At 38.4% G+C, this 22,362-nt stretch overlaps 1 protein-coding gene and 1 pseudogene across 2 annotated transcripts; one reads left to right on the top strand and one right to left on the bottom strand.

The window, feature by feature from the left end:
* LOC127432269 (beta-galactosidase-1-like protein 2) overlaps positions 1-14,778 on the bottom strand; it is a 17,192-nt pseudogene extending 2,414 nt beyond the window's left edge.
* Positions 14,032-22,362, top strand: LOC127432887 (etoposide-induced protein 2.4 homolog). 2 transcript variants are annotated; one of them, XM_051684392.1, is made up of 11 exons: positions 14,032-14,155; positions 15,500-15,630; positions 15,915-16,060; positions 16,146-16,206; positions 16,317-16,383; positions 16,464-16,588; positions 17,662-17,781; positions 17,871-17,982; positions 18,075-18,186; positions 19,574-19,648; positions 19,740-22,362. In XM_051684392.1, the coding sequence occupies exons 2-11, from the start codon at positions 15,589-15,591 to the stop codon at positions 19,900-19,902; spliced, it is 1,023 nt and encodes a 340-aa protein (XP_051540352.1). In that variant the 5' UTR covers positions 14,032-14,155; positions 15,500-15,588; the 3' UTR covers positions 19,903-22,362. The 2 variants fall into 2 exon arrangements, with proteins under 2 accessions (XP_051540352.1, XP_051540351.1); XM_051684391.1 differs by having other exon boundaries at positions 14,033-14,155; positions 15,386-15,630.

Below are 22,362 nucleotides of genomic sequence, written 5' to 3'. Positions count from 1 at the left end.
TCTGGTGAGTTGGCAATGATAAAAGATTTGAATGAGGTATTACTTCTGACAGCTTAAGGACAACAATGAAATAAAAATTTACTTTCTTAACAAATGTGCATGATTCATTAGTGCACAAACTCAAAATTGAACTGAAAATTCTGTAATTATTTACACACACACATGCACGTACGCACGCGACACACACACACACACACACACACACACACACACACACACACTCAAGTTGGGCTTACTTTTTTCCAGGAGCAAAAAAGAGATTGTGGTCGGAAAGGAAGAATGGTAAGGATTGACACCTGTGGGAAATCACCTCTAACAGCTGTTTTGTGTTGCCGTGAGAGCTGGAGAGTGATAAAAGGGCAATCCAATCCGCCGGAGGGGAGAGAGTGAGAGAGAGAGACGCAAACAGCAGAGTGTTCTGTGTGTTTTTTTATTATGCTGAAAAGCAAACCCTTGTGTGTTACTGAAAAGTGGAGAAATAAAAGTCTTACGTTGGATGTTTACCCGGTTCCCGCTTCCGCCTTAACAAAGTGTTGGGTTGATGGTAGGAAGCAACGAAGAGGCTCTTGCAAGGCAAGGAACTTTAATTACTAAAAGAGAGGTATATATATGCAGTGCACAACATGTAGCAGTACAGACTGTTCTCATTCAACTACTTTTTCTGTTCTCTGGCATGCACATCTTTCCCCCATTACTTAAAACAATACTATCTATACAAAAGTTCTTTAAGACAAAACTAATAATTCTTTAGATTATGATAAACCCCAAGCATGACAATAATGCAGTACTAAATTAGTTATGTCATTACATTATTAACAACCAAAACCACAAATAACAATTTTGGAGTATGACAACAGTGTGTGTACGTGTTACACTTCCAATTCTATTATGAAATACATGACTTATGAATACCAGTCTAACAAAAAAAAAAATAAAAAAAAAATGAACAATTGAAGTGAATTCACCCATTTTAGTGACATAGTCCTCAAGCAAACGAGGAGGTCTTCTCACATGGGCTGAAGCTGTATGAGGAGCATCAGGCACAGGAGGCTTCTTCCCATTGTACAACAAGTAAGTACATGGACCAAGTTTGTGCATGATTTGAAGTGGTTTGGAAAATCTTGTGTGCGCTTTCGGAATGTGTTGGAATGTGCATACGCACCCAGTCCCCCTTTTCAAAGTCAGGGACGCGAGCTCCACGTTTAGAGTCAGTGTATATTTTAATTTCCTTTGCAGAGATAAAACTCTCTGACTAAGTGCACGGGCATCACTGCAAGTGATGGAAGGAGGAAGGACATTAAGATGAGTGCACATCTTTGTGCCATGCAACAACTCAAAGGGAGAAAGTCCCGTGGCAGAATGTGACGTGGCAAGGTAGACTTGGAGAAATTCTGTGACTGAGATTTTCCACGGCTTCCCATCCAGACCGGCAGACTGAATGCAACTTTAATCAGTCTTGTCAGAAGACAGACACATTTGGCAGCTCTTGATTTGCTCTTTCACCAAGCAATCAGTGCAGTTTCACCACTAATACAGTTCACGAAGGTGCTGTTTTGTGCGCACAATTCCCTGGTGGCTTTCTTGAGCCAACTTCACCAAGATGTGCCGCAACGAGACAGGGACAAGACGTGAGCCTCTGAATACATAATCTTTCTGCACACTCAGTTCTACATAAAGTTGAAAATACGGGCGCAGAACCGTGCCCACAGCAGCTGAAGTAGGAGGCCAACCATAAACAATTTGTGCATATACTCAGTTTCGAGCAGGATGCAGAGGCAGAAGCAAATTCAGCAGGAGACAGAGCTGATATTGCAGGGGACAAAAACACAACAAATTCAGGTTCAGCATTGGAACAGTCCTTATCCGACGCAGGCAGAGGCCAATGGGAGAGACAGTCGGCAGTGTTGTTTTGTGATCCAGGTCGGTAAGTCACATCATAATTTAAGCACATAATTTAGCAGCTGTTTAACAGTCTCTAAACTTTGCTGAGCATCCACCGACCAGATAAACACAGTACCTTGTCGAATGCAAGCGCGCAATGTCTCCATTACTGTGACAAAATTAGGGATGAATTTGTTATCCCACGATAATAGTCAGATGAAGAAATGGAGCTGGGGCACATCTTTTGGAGCTGGGGCATGAAGAACGGCAGAGAGATATTCTTCGTCAGGTTGAATTCCATGCGCTGTCACCATATGGCCAAGAAAGCATAGACTTGTTTTGTTGAAATGACATTTCGATTGATTCAGCTGTAGTCCAGCATCTTGTATGCACTGAACAAAATCTTTGAGCATGCAGTCATGTTCATCTTGTGTAAAACCCCAGAGAATCATCATCAAGGTAGTTAGCCAAATTTGGCAGTCCCTGCAAAACTGTTGCCAACATTTTTTGAAATCTAAAAAGGCCCCCATGAGTGATGAAAGCAGTTAGATTGCAGCGTGTAGTGGAAGCTGAAAATACGCACTCTCCAAATCAATTGTAGAATAGGGAGTGGCTCCCCGCAACATGGACAACAGTTCCTCACTGTGCGGCAGTGGGTAGCTGTCCGTAATTACAGCATTATTGGGCTCCCATAGATCTATGCACATACGAATGCCACCCGACTTTTTCTGAACAACAACAATCGGGTAAACCCATGGCGAGGCATCCACTCTCTCAATGATGCCTAATTCAAGGAGACGATGGATTTCTGCACTGACAGTACCTTGGACAGATAAAGGTAAGCGGCGGAGTTTCTGGCGCACAGGAGCGACAGCTGTAGAAATTTTTACTTTGTGCACAAAGCCAGAGCAGGTGAAGACGTTGAAGTAGAGAGGCGCATTACAGGAGCCGATGTCGGTGTTGGTGCTGGCAGAATAGAACAGCCTTCGAAACGCAGGTGCAGACCTTTTGTTAGATCCATTCCGAGTAGAGCCGTGCCAGATTGAACTACAAAGATCGATGTGGAGCATGTGGTGTCATCCTTGGAGACAGTGACAGGTAAGCAACCAAGTACGGGGATCGGATCACAGGAATACATCACCAATTTTACCAAAGGAGGCAGCAATGTGTCATTTTTGAAGTGTGTGTTGTAAACAGATTTCAGCAGGATGGATACAGAGGACCCAGAATCCACAGTTAACTCCACTGGTACAGAGGCAGTTGCAGTCGTAATAGCAGCAGTGCAGCACATTTTATCAGACAGTGAGTCATGCACATAAAGGATCTGAAGCTCAGGTAAGTCAATTTGGTGTACCGAGTGTGTTTGTCCAAAGCGACACACCTACGAACAATTTCCAATCTTTTGACAATTATTGCATTTTGCTGATGCAGCAGGACACCTGTGGTCATTAGCAATATGTCTTGTAGATCCACAGTGTTAACAGGCAAGGGCTGGTGAAGTAGATGCAGGAGGCTTTAAAGACCCAGCAACAGACAGTGGTTTTGGAGGCGGTCTCTTGCAGCGGCGTCCAGCAGCAGGTGTGGGCTTTGCATACACTACTTGAACAATGACTGAGCGATTGCCAGAAATCACCTTGGCATGCTCACCAGCAGCTTCTATTTGAGTAGCAATAGTAATGGCTTTGTCGGGGGCCTGGGTAGCTCAGCAAGTAAAGACACTGACTACCACACCTGGAGTCACAAGTTCGAATCCAGGGCGTGCCGAGTGACTCCAGTCAGGCTTCCTAAGCAACCAATTGGCCTGGTTGCTAGGGTGGGTACAGTCACATTGGGTTAACCTCCTCGTGGTCGCTATAATGTGGTTCTCGCTATCGGTGGGGTGCGTGGTGAGATTGGCGTGGATGCCGCAGAGAATAGTGTGAGCCTCCACGCGCACTATGTCTCCATGGTAACGCGCTCAACAAGTTACGTTATAAGATGCGTGGATTGAAGGTCTCAGATGCGGAGGCAACTGAGATTCGTCCTCCGCCACCCGGATTGAGGCGAGTCATTATGCCACCACGAGGACTTAGAGCGCATTGGGAATTAGGCACGTCAAAATTGGGGAGAAAAAGGGAGAAAAAAATAAGTAATGGCTTTGTCAAAGGTTAAATCAGTCTCTAGCAGTAAACGCTCGCAGATCCGATGACTGGTCACATTTTCCACTAATTGGTCACACAGCATCTCATCAAGAGTAGCTGCAAAGTCACATGTAGTTGCTAAGTCCCGTAAAGCAGCACTGTACTGTATGATTGTTTCCCCTGAAGCCTGTACACGTTTCCTGAAAGCATGACGCTCAGCCACTACATTCCGTCGAGGAGCAAAGAGTGCTTTCAGGGCCATTATTGCATCTTCCATTGACTGTCCTTGGTTTGGTAAATTATAAAATAATCTTTGGCCTTCCATCTCCAGACAATGAAGAAGCAGTGCCTGCTTGCGTACGACTGGCCATTTGTCTCCAGATGCAGCAACTACAAATAATTTTCATTTTTTTTTAGCCATGTGTCGGAGGGTATGGATGGCTCACCAGGACATGGCAGAAATGGTGTGGGAAAAGAAGGAACAGAAGCCATCTTCCAGTCATAAGTACTTCATCGCCAATTTGTTGGGTTGATGGTAGAGATGCAATGAAGAGGCTTTTGTTAGGCAAGGAACTTTAATAACTAAAAGAGAGGTATATATTTGCAGTGCACAACATGTAGCCATACAGACTGTTCTCATTCAACTACTTTTTCTGTTCTCTGGCATGCACATCTAGGAACCACAACTGCCACCTACTGGCCGGTAAGTATATATGCAAGAACACAACACAAAGAAAGCTAGAGACGTATCATAGAGCTGTAAGGCCATATGTTAGCCTCAGTCTCTATTGACTTTCAATGCATCATTTTTGGCATACAATGAAAATTAATGGTGACTGAGGCTGTCATTCTTCCTAACATCTTCTTTTGTGCTCCATGGACGTAAGAAAATCACACAGGTTTGGAGCAACATTGAGGGTGGTTGTGTAAATGATGACAGAATTTTCAGTTTTGGGTGAACTGTCCCATTAAGAATCTTGTACCATAGCCATCTACTGCAACTACAGGTTTGCCAGTGCCACATGGTGGCCATATTGTGTAATACACATCACAGATTTAAGAACTGAGATTAAAATGAGAGTAACACAAACCATAGCTTGTAACAGAGCCTTGTAAGAGAGGTTGGCCAGTGCCCAATTCATGAAGCCAAAGTTTGTCCCTCCATGGAACATATACTGGTTGATGGACATGCCTTGCCTCAGTATCTCTCTCACCATGGCAACCAGATCTGTCATCAATGCTTTGGCCCTTAATGAGCATTTCAGGTGGTTAAATGCATCAAGGATTGCTAAAAAAACATTTTCTTAATAATAAAGTTTCTGTATGTCTCTAAGTTTAAAAAATCATGTGCCAGAAGAACGTCTTGAATAAGCATCTTACCCTCGGCAGGGAAACTATGCTGTAAATCACCCCAGCCATCACAACGCCCCGTCCAGAGTTCCATCACCAGTACAGGACTCTTGGGCTTTTAAATACACGTTTAAAGTCATTTCAAAACTTTTCAAAATATCCATGAAAAGGATAATTTTGCCTTCTACAAAACTGACACCAAATGTGTTACCTGCACTGTTTCCAGATATTTTATGTAATCATGATTCAATTTCTGCAGATTTAGAGCTCTTAAGACTGTGATGGAGAGAAGACAGCAAACTTTTTTAATTGCCTTATTGTAAACATTAGACATAACATGTCATGTTTAAAATGTACAGTTGCATTGCAATGTTTGTACCTCCTTTGATTCCACCATATTTTAGGCCTTCGTGGTTGTCTGATGTTAGGAGAAGTTCATGGATGCTCCATTCCTCGAGAGCCTGACAAGAACAACAAGATGTCAATGAAGCAATGTAAAGATAAATAAATAAATAAATTCCTGTGTTTCAAAGTGAAAGAGAATTTATTTTATTTTATTATGGGACTTTTACCTAGCAAAGTCTAGGGAGAGAGGAGAAATTTGACTGAAACATGATGAATCCTGTCCTCGAACCTGAGTCTCCAAGCACATACCTCTTTGATAAATTACATATAGTTGCCATCTCTTGCATGTGATCCATATTTGTTGTCCACTTGAACAGCAATGATAGGTCCACCTTTCTTAAACTGACAACAGATATGTCAAAGATTACTCAAGACAACTTTAAAACACCAATTGATCTTCATGTTTCTAGAAATCTTACCTGAAAAGGCTCTACTTTGGGAATGAGCTTGTCGTAGTATACATTTACAGCTGCTATGAATCCTGGATATGTGGTCCTTAGCATCATCTCTCTATCATGCAAAAGACAGCTGTAGAAAGTGGGATTTATTTTTAATGGTTAAAATAGAAGAGATGATTGTTTATTCACTAACTGTATAAAAAAAAAAAAAAAAGGAAAAAAAAAGTTTGTGGCATAAACAAACAATGTACTTTAGGTCCTGTTTCTGTCATTCCAAACTCTAGGAAAGTTTTTTCCTTTCATGATTAACTTGCATACATGCATATCAAAAAAGTGTAGAACATAATTTAGATGGATCAAATGTTCCCTTTGCTAGCTGCATCACAACTTTAATTGCATTTGCTCTGGAATTTGAGTCAACAACACAAGCTTTGAAGACCTGACTTAAAAGCTACTGTATGCTAGTGCTCTGCTTTACTTTTTGGAATTAATAAAGAGGAAACACTGACCAAATAGAAGATACAGTACATTTGAGATCAGAATCACCTGGGCAATCCTCCGAGGTCAAGATCAGAGCTTATGTATGGTCCTGGTCATAAGAGTTCCACCTCTGCGGCCAAGTGAAGGAAAGCAGGCTTTTATCTTCACCATCCGATCCTTCCAGTAAGCTCTGGGCACACAGAAGTAGTGTAGAGAGCCCCCCAGAATGCAAAACTTCTCTCCTCCCAGGGTGAACTGAGAAGAGTTTACTCATATCCCTATAGTCCGATTTATCCTCATCTTCCCAGACTGAGCTCTGGATACAAAACAAAAGAAACACACTATATTATAGTAAAGCTTGAAGACAGAAAATAAATAAATGAATAAATAATTATAATACATATGATATTTTCTTTAATTTATATATTTTCATAAGTTATTTTAGTCATAAATAAATAGATAAGTAAATAAATAATTCTGTACATATTGCATTTCTGTTATTTACACAATTTATTTTTATATTGTTATTTTTGGTTTATGTAAACAAATAAAAAAATTAATAAATAAACTACTCATTATTAAACTTTTGAAAATGCATATATTTTATATGGATATTTTAGTCATAAATTAATAAATTGAATACATATTTTATTGTTATAATCAATGCAATATTTTTATATTGTTATTTTAGTCATAAAAAGTAAATAGTATACATATAATATTTTGTACACTTTATGTATTTTATATAGCTATTTTAGTCATGAAAAATAAAACAACTTTACATATAGTTTTATAATTTATATATTATAATTACATTGTTATCTTAATAATAAATAAATAAATAGTATACATATTGTATTATTATAATTTACATATATATTTAAATTCTTATTTTACCCATAAATAAATAAATAAATAAATATATGTGCATCGCATAAGAAGCTAAAAAAATCTGTTTACATTAATACATGTACATTACATTTCTTTATTTGCAACTAAGAATGTCTGAGAATAAATTACATCCTAAGAATTAAATTGGTAAGTAAAAAACATTTTGAATATTACACAAACTTTTTCCATTTGAAGAACAGGACAGATTTAATGAGTTTCAATGGGGACATTTTTGTCCTTAAGGTTCTGAGAGTAACTATTTTGTGTACACAGTGTATTTTAGATGTATTATAGGAACTGAGGTTGAAATATAAAATATTGAAATTTAAAGCAGAAGGGGTATCTAGGGTAAATCTGACAAAAGAATTGAAAAATAGAATTGGCGAGGTTACGATAGCAAAAGTTCTACAAGATGGTGCATTAATGGTAACGCAGAAATGAGAGTCAGAAAAAGAAGCAATGAACATAAAGATGGTATGTAAACAGACAGTAGTAAGCAGTAGGAGTGTAGGTCAGAAGGTGTTGTTGAGAGGAGTAATTACAGGAGTTCCAGTAGAAGTAACCATGAAAGATCTAAAAATAAATTTGGAAGGTGGCAATGTAGTAGAGTCAGTTCACTTGAAAATGAACAGGGACGGATGTAGAGTAGACAGTCTATCGGTACGTCTAACGTTTGATGGAGGTGTCCTACCAGATCAGTTAAGTTAGGATTCATCAGTTATCCAGTTAGACCATATGTGGCTCCCCCATAATTGTCAAAGATATTGGCATATAGCAACAGTATGTAAGTCAAAGAAGAGATGGGGAACATGATTATGGAAAATGTGGAGTGGAGTGAGGGAGTGGAAGTGAAATGTTGTAATTGTGGAGGAAATCATAGTGTGACATATGGGGGTTGTGAGGTTAGGAAAAGAGCAGTGGAAATACAGCAAGAGGTAGCTAAGTACAGCGTATCATACGCAGGGGCTGTGAAAAAGGTGGATATAAAGAACAACAGAGAGGAAAAGAGAGAGTGGTGAATGCTGAAGAGAATGAAAGAACATCAGGATTACCATACAACGTCAGGGTCCGGGTATGGAAAGGAGGAGACAGGGAGCAGTGACATGCTTTAGGTAAGGCTTTTATTCTCTTTGCCTTCATGTGCAGCATATGCACTCTTTTCAGACTTTTCACTCAATTCAATAATTCACTCTCAAAATCAAACTTAAAACATAAAACATAAGACGAACACACACACACACACACACACACACACACACACACACACACACGCGCAGCCGCGTGCATCTCTCTCTCTCTCTAACTGGCGTCTCCTGCCCCCCCTTATCTCGCTCTCCCACTGATCATCTGATTCAGTGCTGGCCGTGCACCCTCACGGCCCGGCCAAGCCCTCCTCCTCGTGACAATCCTCCCTCGCCTGATTCAGGCCTGGGTGCCATCGGACTGACTTACTCCCATCTCTGGAGGGGAGAAGCTGCCCTTCCGGCTGTTCTGTCAGCCGGTGGTCCACCCCGCCTCCTGGGAACCTGGAGAAGAGACGAGGGGAGGCATGGAGAGAGGGAAAGGGTGAGCGGGAGACACAGAGAGAGAGAGAGAGAGGAGAGAGAGAGAAAAGAACTTGCTCACTGGTCCCCAGATATGCTATTGCCCGGTCCTCAACCGCTCTTCCACCCTCTACCCCCGGCGGATGGCAGCAGTTCCTCTGGCTCTCAGTGGCCGGCAGCGACCCTCCAGCCCCCCCTTATCTCGCTCTCCCGCTGATCATCTGATTCTGCGCCAGCCGTGCACCCTCACGGCCCGGCCATGCCCTCCACCTCGTCACACTATAGTAGTGGAAGTATGGATAGGAAATAGGAGTAATGTGATAATACATTTTTACAACCCTTGTCAAAGTTTAATACTAAAGGAATTAGAAAGTATAGAAGGTTTAAATGGGGATAGAGTAATTTGGTGTGGAGATTTCAATGCACATATTACCATATGGGGAGGAACAATTAATGACACAAATAGGTTGGTGGATGAAGAAATTATGGATTTAAAGAACTTGGTATGCATTAATGATGGCATTTATACTCGGGTTGATGTTAACAAAGGCTTGAAATCAGTACTAGACCTAACTCTGGTTTCGGCCACATTAGGAGGCAATACAAATTGGGAAGTATTAGAGGAATGTACGATTGGAAGTGATCACTTCCCAAAAGTATGTACAATTATAAGTACAAATGAGATAAGGAGGATGAATCAGGAGGTTGCTGGTAAATGGATTTATGGAAAAACTAACTGGGAAGAATTTTTAGGAATGACTGATGAGGGATTGAAACAAATAATTCAAAGCATAGAAGTAATTAATTCAAAAATAGTTACAGTTATACAAAATGCAGCAATAAAATGTATCCCTCGAAGTAAGGGGGGATAGTTAGTACCTTGGTGGAATGAAGAGTGTAATATAGTAAACAAGGAAAAGAAGATAGCTTTTAAAAAATTGAAGAAAACACATAATTGGCTTAAAATATAAAATATAAGAAAGCCCAAGCGGAGGTGAGAAGGAAAATTAGGAGAACAAAAATAGTATAGGTAAAAGTACTCCAATACAGGAAGTCTGGAATATGAAAAAAAAATTGAGCGGTATCAGAAAAGAGTTTCAATATCCAGTGCTAAATTTGGATGTTGAAAGTGCAAGAAATCATGATGAAAAAGCAGATATGTTTCAAGGATATTTATTAAAATTAATAGCTCAGACAATCTGACAAAGGAATTTAAAGAACTAAGAGAGTAGAAGCTGAGTGAATATCCAAATCTCATAGCAAAGAAGCCACCAATGGTGGATCCATTGGATGTTCCCTTTTCCTATCCTGAATTTAAAAGAGCATTAATAAGAATGAAAACATCAGCTCCAGGATATGATGGAATAAGTTACGATATGCTAAAACAACTTAGTGAGGAATCCTTGGCAGTGATTTTAAAGTTTTATAACAGAATATGGAATGATGGAGAATTACTGGGTAGCTGGAAAGAAGCATTAATAATTCCTATAAGGAAACCAGGGAAAGATCCGAAGACCCACTGAATTACAGACCAATAGCTTTGACTGTCCATTTATGTAAATTAATGGAAAGAATTATTACGGATAGGTTAATGTGTCACCTAGAGAAGGAAAATGTATTCTCTCAATATCAGAGTGGCTTTAGATGTGGAAGAGGAACACTGGATCCTATTATATATTTAGAAAACGGATATAAGGAAAGCTTTAGTAAATAAAGAAACAAAGGTGGCAGTATTTTTTTATGTTGAAAAAGCATATGACATGTTATGGAATGAAGGATTACTGATAAAGCTAGTCCAACTGAATATAATTGGAAGAATTTATAATTGGATTAAAAATTTCCTTCTAAATAGAACAATAAAAGTGAAAGTTGGTGGAAACATATCTAGTGAAGGTCTGGTAGAGAATGGTACTCCACAAGGCAGTGTTATAAGTCCATTATTGTTTATCATCATGATTAATTATGTTTTCTCAGCAATTAACGATAGAATGGGAAAGTCATTATTTGCAGACGACGGGGCATTGTGGATTAGAGGTAAGAATATAGAATATACTGTCCATACTATGCAAACAGCTCTACATCAAGTTGAGAAACGGTCTTTAGAGTGGGGCTTTAAATATTCGGTGGAAAAGACACAAACTAACTTCTTCACTAATAAGAAAATAAATGGGAACTTAAATTTGAGGTTATACAACAAAATTATAAATAGAGTTCCAATAGTGAGATTCTTATGTTTATGGCTTGACAATAAACTTTCATGGAGGATACATATTGATAAAATAGTAGAAAAATGTAAAAAGACTTTAAATGTTATGAGATGTGTGTGTCAGGTCGTAATTGGGGAGCTGATAGAACAGCTCTGAAGACTATATAGTAACAGTGATTAGAACAGTGATTGACTATGGTTGCATTGCTTATGGATCGGCCTCAAAGACTCAGTTACTGTAAGAAAACTGGACAAGATACAGTCGCAAGCATTAAGAATCTGTTGTGGAGCATATCCATCTTCTCCAGTAGTGGCGTTACAGGTGGAGATGGGGGAGATGCCCCTACGCTTAAGACAGCAACAATTGCAAATGACATATTGCAAATAAATGCAAATAAAATATAGTAGATCAGAGAATAAATCAATAATTAAAAAGCAAATAATTCATAAATTCAAAATTTCTTGAGTAATGACAAAAAAAGCAGACATCTTCATTCAATTCAAACACAAGTGGGGAAAGGCAGGATTTCAAGAGATGACAGGAAAGAATAGTGTGGAATATCAAGACTCAGAATAGGACATTCAGGACTAAACAGTACATTGCATTTAATAGCAAAACATCCAACAGGTTTATGTGAATGTTGTGGAGTCAGTGAAACGGTAGAACATGTTATCATGCAGTGTAGTAAATATACAAATGTGTAAAAATGGATCATTTTCTATCCGTTCCGGAGTGGAACTTCAATAAATTGCCCTTGAAGGTCTCTGCGTTGTTCTGTATTTTCTGAGCGCTGAAGTAAAGCAGTTACTGTTAATTCACACTTTTAATTCCATTATTCGTTTTATCTGACTCCAATTTTATATTAATCTGACTCCAATTTTAAGTTGACCTCTAATTTATATTTAAGCTCTAATTAATTTCTGATCATTCTTTTAATTTAACATTTTTAGGTTATTGATTACTCTAAATCCTCTTCTATTCATTGTCCTTTCGATATTTGGAGACTTACGCCGGCTGTTATTAAATTACGTAAACCTCCTGAAAATGGATAGCCAGTTCCGTTCTTAGTCAGCGGTTGTAGGGTTAACTAATATCGTCTGGTTTGGCTTGTCTATAACTAGACGATACTGCCGCTTAGTCACGTACATACAACTTGCTAAGACGGGCGGTGAGCAGTGACTGAGAGTCTTTAAATGGCTTTCTCCTACCCGGTTGTCCTGAGTGGTTTCTCCTATATTAAAGCTCCAGTATGGTCTACCCTGGTCTTGAATTACCCTGGAAATTCAAATCCTACCCGGCTGTCCTAGGTGGTTGTCCTACCTGGTTGTCCTGAGTGGTTTAAATTCAAACTGAGAGTCTTTAAATGGCTTCCTCCTATATTAAAGCTCCAGTAATTATATAAATGATTTCGGAGGAATTCAGAATAAATCAAATAATAAAAATTTATTTGTCAGGTAGGATATAAAACATTGTTGCAGAAATTCAAATCAAAGCCAATTTCACATGATCAGAATAAACAAGCATTACTAAAAATAAAAGACAAGTCAAAGAAACATACCTGACAAAACTACATGCAGCGGTACAGCATGGGAGATCTGCATACAGATTCCTAGAGCTTCCTGCCAACTTTCCTTAAATGTCTAGACAGAATAAACATTGTGTACCAAATGGTATTATCCTTTGAACAATGAGAATTTGGGGGTGAATGTGTTCTTGACTTCCTGGGGTTTAACCTTGTTAACATACAGGAGATCATTTCAATTGTAGGTCAAGCAGGGGGAGACACCTCCAGAATTATGCAGTATTTGGCAAAGACCTTATAACTTTGTCACCATTAGTTTTATCAACATGGGAAAGAGACCACTATACCAGTCGCACAGAGACCTCTTAAATGATATCAAACACATACAGTTGCATTCTTTGTTTTCATGGTATTTTTTTATATTTTTACGTATAAATCTTACGTCTTTGTGTTGGTCCAGAGCTGTTGAAGGGGAGAAGGGGGAGAGAGAAGGGGGGCAGCAAGGTGATTTGCATTTTATCACACTGTGGTGATATTCAGGTGAAGATTTCAGCAAAAGGTGATTTGCAATTTATCACACGTGGTGATATTCAGGTGTAGTTTCAGCTTTTGTGAGAGAGTTCTATGACGTTGATTCTCACAGTTCTTTGACTTTTACCGGAAATGGCGCCTTTTGGTTGTAGACATTCCGGTGCAGCCTTACAAATGAAATAAATTAATTAATTGATGACATAAGGATTGAAGGAGATCAGATAATAATGCTGAAGCATCTGTTAAATCTTAGAATGAATAACAATTTTGCAATATTGATAGAGTATCTGAAAAACACGAGCCTGATTAAAACAATACAGTGAACTAAACATGATTGTAAATTAGGTTAGAACATAAATGTAGGAATATAAATATTATATATTTATATAGTTGATAAATATTTATAACACATGTTTCTTCTTCCATCTCCATGGGCTGTGAGAAGTTTGGAGCTCTCACTAGAGGAGCTGAACACGTAGTACTGGTGGGGCTTGAACTTTGAAGGACCTGGGGGTGGGAGGGGAACAGTGGAAAGTCTCTGATTCAAAGTCTCCAGTTGATGGCGGTAATGTACTAGATAGTATGCGATCCGCCATTAAAAAGGAAGGAAGAAAAAGAAGAAGAAAGATAGCGTCGCTTCGGTATCTACAGTGTAGTTCCTGTAAAACAGAGCAGCTCTAAAAACTACAAATCCCGGCATGTGTCAGACTGTACCGCGCATGCGCAGCTGCACTGGCCTGGTGCTGTTTTGTTGAGAGCTTGGGAAAAGAGAGTAACATTTAATGATCCAGATGAATAGAAGATTTTAGCCTAGTAGATACATGAGGTACAGTGTACTGGATTGATATATAGACATGTGTTTCTATGGTTATTTGTGTCTAATTATGGTCTGTTAATGTTTTTTCTGTTAGCAGCTCAGCTAATGATTTGTTGGCTAATGCTGTTGGGTTTGTTGTTTACAAGATTACTGATCATCTAAACAGCTTCATGATAGTGTTTTCTGACAGTCGAAGTGATAATAATCTGATTCTGCCTGAAATTTAAATTGGTCTTTTAGAGTGATAGAGTTTTTTTGAAAACTAGTTCTCATAGTCATAGAAAACCTGGAATTTAATAGTTTAAAAATAAAAAATATAAATTCTCTCATCATTTACTCACCCTCATGCCATCCCAGATGCGTGACTTCCTTTCTTCTGCTGAACACAAACAAAGATTTTTAGAAGAATATCTCAGCTCTGTAGGTCCATACAATGCAAGTGAATGGTGACCAAAACTTTGAAGCTCCAAAAATGCATATAAAGGCAGCTTAAAACTAATCCATAAGACTCCAGTGGTTTAAGCCATGTCTTCTTAAGTGATCTAGTCAGTTTTGGATGAGACACAAAAATATAAAAAATCTTTTTTTCCCCCACTATACATCTTACCATTGCTGTCTCTAAGAATGATCATGATTTCAAGCTCAATGATCATCAGTGATCATTCATAGTGCTTGGTGCATATGCAGAGAACTAAATGGCACTAGGAAGTGTAATCGAGCTTGAAATTATGATCGTCGACTGCTGATGTCAAGATGTACAGTGAAAAAGGAAATATATTTTGGTCAGTTCTCACCTAAACCTGATTGGACTGCCTCAGAAGACATGGATTAAATCACTGGAGTCTTATGGATTACTTTTATGCTACCTTTATGTGTTTTATGGAGCTTCAAAGTTTTGGTCACCATTCACTTGAACTGTATGGGCCTACAGAGCTGAGATGTTCTTCTAGAAATATTTTTTTTGTGTGTTGTGAAAGTCATGAGGGTGAGTAAATGATGAGATAATTTTCATATTTGGGTGAACTGTCCCTTGAAGAAGTCAGGGGAATTGTTGTAGTCGAAATATTATTATTATTTATTTGTAGTTATGCTCAGTTCTATGTAAAATCTCAGAGCTAGAAATTGCTCTTTGTGGAATCTCTTGTGGAAATGATTTTAATATTTAAATAATAAGGCACATTTATTTATGTTATTGTTTTCTTTTAGTTCAAAAATCTCTCCATGCATTGTGTTTTCCAGGTTTTTTTTCAAGGCTGCTGGATCAAATTGTCGGATCAGATTGTTTAACGTCAAAAATGAAAGTGTGAAAATGAAATAAGCCACAGAGATGAAGTCTTCTCTTTCTCCAAAAAGTTTGCAGGAGTTCTGTCCTCCTGTCATGAGATCTTGCCTGGCCCCCGGCAGCCCCTCCTGCAGTTGATGACTCTGCAGCCGGTCTGGAGATGACAGACAGTGTCAGAGCGTTTCTCCGCAATGTTGCTACGGTCAGAATCTAATTTTACATGTGATAAATGATATGCTGTAAAGTCTCACAGCCATGTGGTATCACATCATTACGGCTGCCTGCACAGGTCATTATTGATCTGTTAGCATCATTGTTAAACTGCAGTGTTGGTATTTGTTGAAGTTCCCCTTAATTTCACAACAGAAACATTTAGAGTTCTAATCTTTTTCTATTTGTGATGATGTGGTTTTTGGTGTGATTTTAAAATATCACACACAAATTGCCTTCAAACTCAAGTAACTTAAGCTTCCTGTTTCTTTCCAGGGGATCAAGGACTCCATCCTGGGCATCACAACCATCTCCAAGCTGGATGCCCGGATTCAGCAGAAGAGGGAGAAGCAGAGGAGGCGCAGAACAAGTGGGGCGCTGGCGATGAGACGGGCTCAGAGCGATGAGCGAAAACAGGACAGGTAGACACACTGTTTCACCTCAGTCAATCACTGCACTCTAAATCTGTGATCATGACATAATGTGCTTCTTCACTTCTTATCACAGAGAACCTAAACTAGCGAGTCGAATTTTTCAATGCTGTGCCTGGAATGGGGGTGTGTTTTGGGTACGTTCTCCAGTCTCAACTCAGCATACTCATGAACAAGCACAAGATGAATTTCATCTGACAGTAAAGATTTATTGATGATATAAGTTTTGTTTCTTTTCATCTCACAGCTAAGTCTGTTGTTGTTTTATCGAGTGTTCATCCCACTGCTACAGTCCCTCACTGCTAGAATCATAGGTATGTGTCTTCACTCTCTATCACTTACATGCCATATGTATTTAATTTTTATTTATCCCTCACCTGCTGATTTCTTTCAGGTGACCCTTCATTGCATGGTAATGTGTGGTCCTGGCTGGAGTTTATTCTGACGTCTGTGTTCAGTGCTCTCTGGGTTCTGCCTCTATTCGTGCTTAGTAAGATAGTCAATGCTATTTGGTTCCAGGTGAGACAGTTCTGAACATGTCTGATTGGTTGTGGTGTTCAAGTAGTTTAAAGCTTTATTGCTTGTGTAAAATTGTTACTAGATAATACAAATATTTAAGGAATAATTCACCCAAAAATGAAAATTCTCTCATCATTTACTCACCCTGATGCCATCCCAGATGTATATGACATTCTTTTTTCTGTAGAAAACAACGTTTTTTTAGAAGAATATCTCCGCTCTGTCGGTCCACACAACGCAAGTGAATAGTGACCAAAATTTTGAAGCTCCAAAAAGCATATAAAGGCAGCATAAAAGTAACCCATAAGACTCCAGTGGTTTAATCAATGTCTTCTGTCCAATCGATTTTGGGTTAGAACAGACCAAAATGTAACCCCCCCACCCCCACTGCACATCTTGCCATTGCAGTCTCCTTGGCGATCATGATTTCAAGCTCGATTACACTTCCTAGTGCATGATGCATGCTCAAAGCGCTAGATAGCGCTAGGAAGTGTAATCAAGCTTGAAATCATGATCACCAAAGAGACTGCTGATGTTGAGATTTATACTGAAAAAGAAGTTAAACTTTGGTCTGTTCTCACCCAAACCCCATTGGATCACTTCAGAAGACATGGATTAAACCACTGGAGTCTTATAGAATACTTTTATGCAGACTCTATGAGCTTTTTGGAGCTTGAAAACCATTTACTTGCATTGTATGGACCTGCAGAACTGAGATATTCTTCTAAAAAACTTAATTTGTGTTCTGCAGATGAAAGAAAGTCACACATCTGGGATGACATGAGGGTGAGTAAATGATGAGAAAATTTTCATTTTTGGGTGAACTATTCCTTTAAGGACACAACATTTCATTAAAATGGGATTTTATTTAGAAAATCAATCAAGTGCCATCCTTGTATCACAAAATGAGATACATCACAAAAAAACATTGCTTCCACTAAGTAAATAATTAATTAGCGTAAGGCTGTTATGGTACAACAGCTCTGAACATGACTCATCCAATCAGATTTTAGGTTTAATCTTTGGTTTCGGAATGTTGCGTCTGTGAATTTAGTTCTGTTTCATTTGGGCAGGACATTGCTGATCTGGCATTTGAAGTGTCTGGACGTAAAGTTCAGCCATTTCCCAGCGTCAGTAAGATCATTGCAGACATGCTCTTCAATCTTTTGCTCCAGGCCCTCTTCCTCATTCAGGTAAAAAAAAAAAGAAAAAAGGCTGGATTCTTTACGTCTGTGCTCTGATTCTCTCAGCTTGCTTATCTCTGTCTCTGTCTGTTATTTAGGGATGGATTGTGAGTCTCTTCCCCATTGATGCTATTGGTCAGCTGGTCAGTCTCCTGCACATGTCTCTGCTCTACTCACTTTACTGCTTTGAATATCGCTGGTTTAATCACGGTACGTTTATTACTCCTCTGATAGATGTTACATCAGATCTCTATCTGTTAAAAGTTGGGGTTTTTTTAAATCGCTGTTTTTTCTCTTTAAAGGAATTGAGATGCACCAAAGGCTGTCAAACATTGAGAGGAACTGGCCGTATTATTTTGGTTTTGGTTTGCCCATGGCACTACTAACTGCGCTGCCCTCTTCATATATCATAAGGTAAAATCTTTTGCATTTATTTTTATTAACGCTAAAGGCAAAGTTCAGGTCTTATTGTGATTAACATCTCTCTGAATTTGCAAGATATAAATATAGCAGAGCAGCAACATATTTTCATCATCTTTCCGGGTGAATCTCACAAAACCAGTCAAGATCAATTTGATTTTTGTTTTGCATTGTGAAATTGTCTTCATTTCAATTAAGCACACACCATTTCAAATAACTTTTAAAGGGTTAGTTCACCTATAAATGAAAATTATTTTATTATTTACTCACTCTCATGCCATCCCAGATCTGTGACTTTCTTTCTCCTGCAGAACACAAGCGAAGATTTTTAGAAGAATATCTCAGCTCTTTAGGTCCTTACAATACAAGTGAATGGTGAATAGAACTTCGTAGCTCCAAAAAGCACATCGATGCAGCATAAAAGTAATCCATATGACTCCAGTGGATTAAGCAATGTCTTCTTAAGTGATCTAATCGGTTTTGGTTGAGAACATACCAAAATATAACTCTTCTTTTTTTTCACTATACATTTTGCCATTGCATTCTCTAGGCACAATCATAATTTCAAGCTCGAATACACTTCCTAGTGCTTGATGCATGCGCAGAGTTTTAGATGGCAGTAGAAAGTGTAATCAAGCTTGAAATCATGATCGCCAAGGAGACTGCTGATGTCAAGATTTATAGTGAAAAAAATTTGATATTTTGGTCTGTTCTCACTCAAACTGATTAGATTGTTTCAGAAGACATGGATTAAACCACTGGACTCTTATGTGTTACCTTCATGCTGCATTTATGTGCTTTTTGGAGCTTCAAATTTCTGGTCACCATTCACTTGCATTATACTGACCTATATTTTTTAATTATGTTCATCTGTGTTCTGCAGAAGATAAAGTCACATATCAGGAATGGCATGAGGGTGAGTAAATGATGAGAGAGTTTTCATTTTTGGTGAACATTTCCTTTAATGCAAAAACTCATTACTGATATGTGAATAAACAATAATGATATGTTACTGTGAGTGTAAAGCACTGCCTTTAATTTATGCTGATTTAAATCATGAAATATGTATAATTTTGTGGTGTAATAAGTAAAATATGACTGTATTACAGTAATGAGAATCACCATTGAAAGTGATGATATTACAGAAAAATAAAGCACAAAATGTCCGGATATATTGCACTAATGAGAATTTAAGGGAAAATGTGCTTGTGACATGTCACAATGCAAAATGGTCCAAACAATTTTTTTTTTTCCTTTTGGATTTTGAGATGTGCACCTCAGCATGTTTCTGTGACATTTTTACATCTAACATTTAATAATTAAAACTGTATGTTTTTCCCATGTGCGTTTATCGGATTTGAATCTTGCTTTTTTCCTCCAGTGGCTGTCTATTCTCCATCCTCTTCCCGCTCTTCATCATCAGCGCTAATGAAGCAAAGACACCAGTCAAACTCTAGTAAGTATTTGCTTTTTGTATTTCTTTTTGAATTACAAAAGAAAGCGACAACATTTTTGTTTATCAATTTTTGTCACCATTGTTCCTGCAGCCACTTCCAGCTCCGCCTCTTTTCCCTGGTTGTGCTCATCAGTAACAAACTGTTCCACAAGACGGTGCACCTGCAGAGTTCCCTCACGCCCTCCGCGTCCATAGAGAAACTGCCCTTACCTCACATTTCCCCGATGCGCCAGCGACCTTTACCACCCCAGTGACCTCTTTCAGGATTTGTAACTCGGTTCAGGTTAAGAGGAATCACGATATACAGAGGGTTAGGGTTAGAAAAGGATTTGCATTCTGTTTATTTGAAAACGTGTCTCAGCCCTGTCGATGTTGTTTTGGGGGATGAAGCAGACCTGTTAGTAATGTGAATGGCCTGTGTTTGTGCCTATTCCACACATGTGGATACACACAAGGTCTTGATTCCTACTCTGTGTGATTTCGTTGGACTATTTTTGTACCCTTTATGTGCCATTTGGGTGATTTTTAGAGTTTTCAAAAACAGCACAAAGACTTCTGTGTGCACATTTTATGTGAACTGACCAACCCTCTTTTAGGCCCCATAGTTGACACATTTTATCTATTTATGGCCTTCTTTTTCATTTCATGTAATGACTTTTTCTGCCTTGTGAGGCCCAAAAGGTTAAGACTAAGCTTTGACATAGTTGCTTATCTAATGACCTTAGAAATGAGTGCAAAAGGACCCGGACGTCCTTAGATTGCTTTATTTTCCTGCACTGAAATCTGGGAAATTATCAAATTGAAAGGCCTCTTTATGCAAGGGATGTTTCTTGACCTACAGTATATTGTTATTATCTGCTACCAGACTTTTTAAAGCTACTTTCTTGACTATATTTCAGCTTCTAAAAGGAAAATTCTGTCATTTACTCCCCCGCATTACTTTTTTTTTTCTTCCAGTGAACATAAAAGGAGATGTTCACGCTGTTATTTTCAATACAATTAAAGCAAATAGTGACCAGGGGCTGTCAAGCTCCAAAAATGACAAAAAAGCTATCATGTTTGGCATCATTGACGGGAAACCTGGCGCAATGCATGTTGGCGTGCCACATTTGAGCGCTATGGCAGAGAGCAAGATTTTGCTCGACTTTTATGGTACTTTAATGGTGCTTTTTTGTCTTTTTGGAGCTTGACAGCCCGTGGTCACTATATGCTTTCATGACATAGAAAAGAGCAGCGTGAACTTTCTTCAAAGTGTTCTTTTTTTGTGTTCCACGAAATAAAGAAAATCATATGGATTTTAGAACAACATGGAGGTGAGTAAATGATGGCAGTGAGTTTTTATTTTGAGCTAAACTGTTCCTTTAATGTAAAAATTTAAAACTCAAAAGGGAGCTGCTTTTATTTGATTTTATTATTATTTTTTAATAAGTTTAATTTTGGGAATTCCATGTCAACATGATCCGGTGCTGTCCATAATGGTTCTGGGATGATTTCCAACAGTTATTTGAAGGTATGCACAAGCTTTACTCTTCTGCTGCTGTCAGGTGACACTGCCAAACTGTGTTATACGTGTGAAATGGCTCTTTAAATGATCCGGTTTCTGATGAATGCTGGCGTGTCTGAGTCCAGTGGATGTCCACTGAAGTGTATTTTCATGGAGCTCAAACCTGGAACCTGGTTGTGAACATATAAAACTGAAGCACACACTAAAGTTTTGATGTCCTTGTACCTGTGGGGTGGGTGTATTTTAAAATGGGTTGTAACTGTCGTCAGGAGGCTATAGTATTACACCTGCAGATGGATATTTGTGAGTGAGATTACATTGTTTAAATAAATTTGGTCTGTATACAGTACTTTTTATAGAGCGGTCTTGTTGTTATTATTATTTTATATATTTTATTATGTCTTAAAGGGATAGATCACCCAAAAAAAAAAAAATATGTTTTATTTATTCACCCTTATGTTGTTACAAACCTGTATGGCTTTTTTTTTTCTTTTTCTGTGAAACACAAAGGGAGATGTTAGGCAGAATGGTAGGGACTGTCAGGCTCAGTTACAATCCACTTTCATTGTATGATAAAAAGATGCAATGAAAGTGAATAGTGACTGAGGCTGTCATTAACATTCAGCTTAAGGCAATAGTTCACCCAAAAATTAAAATGTTCTCATTATTTACTCACCCTCATGCCATCTCAGAAGTTTGACTTACTTTCTTCTGCTAAACACAAACAAAGATTTGTTTGAAGAATATCTTAGCTCTGTTGGTCCATTCAATGCTAATAAATGGTGACTAGAACTTTGAAGCTCCAAAAAGCACATAAAGGCAGCATAAATGTAATCCATACAACTCCAGTGGTTAAATCCATCTCTTCTGAAGTGATATGATAGGTGTGGGTGAGAAACAGATCAATATTTTAGTCCTTTTTTAATGTAAATCTCAACTTTCACTTACACATTTTTGTTTTTTTTGGCGATTCACATTCTTGCATATCACCACCTACTAGTTGGGGCTGGTAAAATTGGTAGAGATTTACTTGCATTGTATGTACCTACAGATCTGATATATTGTTCTAAAAATAAAAGAAAGTCATATACATTTGGGATGACATGAGGGTGAGAAAATTATGAGAGAATTTTCATTTTTAGGGGAACTATTCCTTTAACGTCTCTGTTTGTGTTCCACAGAGGAAAATGTCATACAGGTTCATGAGGTT

This window comes from Myxocyprinus asiaticus, chromosome 42 (genome assembly GCF_019703515.2).
Source record: "Myxocyprinus asiaticus isolate MX2 ecotype Aquarium Trade chromosome 42, UBuf_Myxa_2, whole genome shotgun sequence".
NCBI lineage: Eukaryota > Metazoa > Chordata > Actinopteri > Cypriniformes > Catostomidae > Myxocyprinus > Myxocyprinus asiaticus.
The sequence above is the reverse complement of the archived record's forward strand: the minus strand, read 5'-3'. Positions and strand labels throughout refer to the sequence as shown.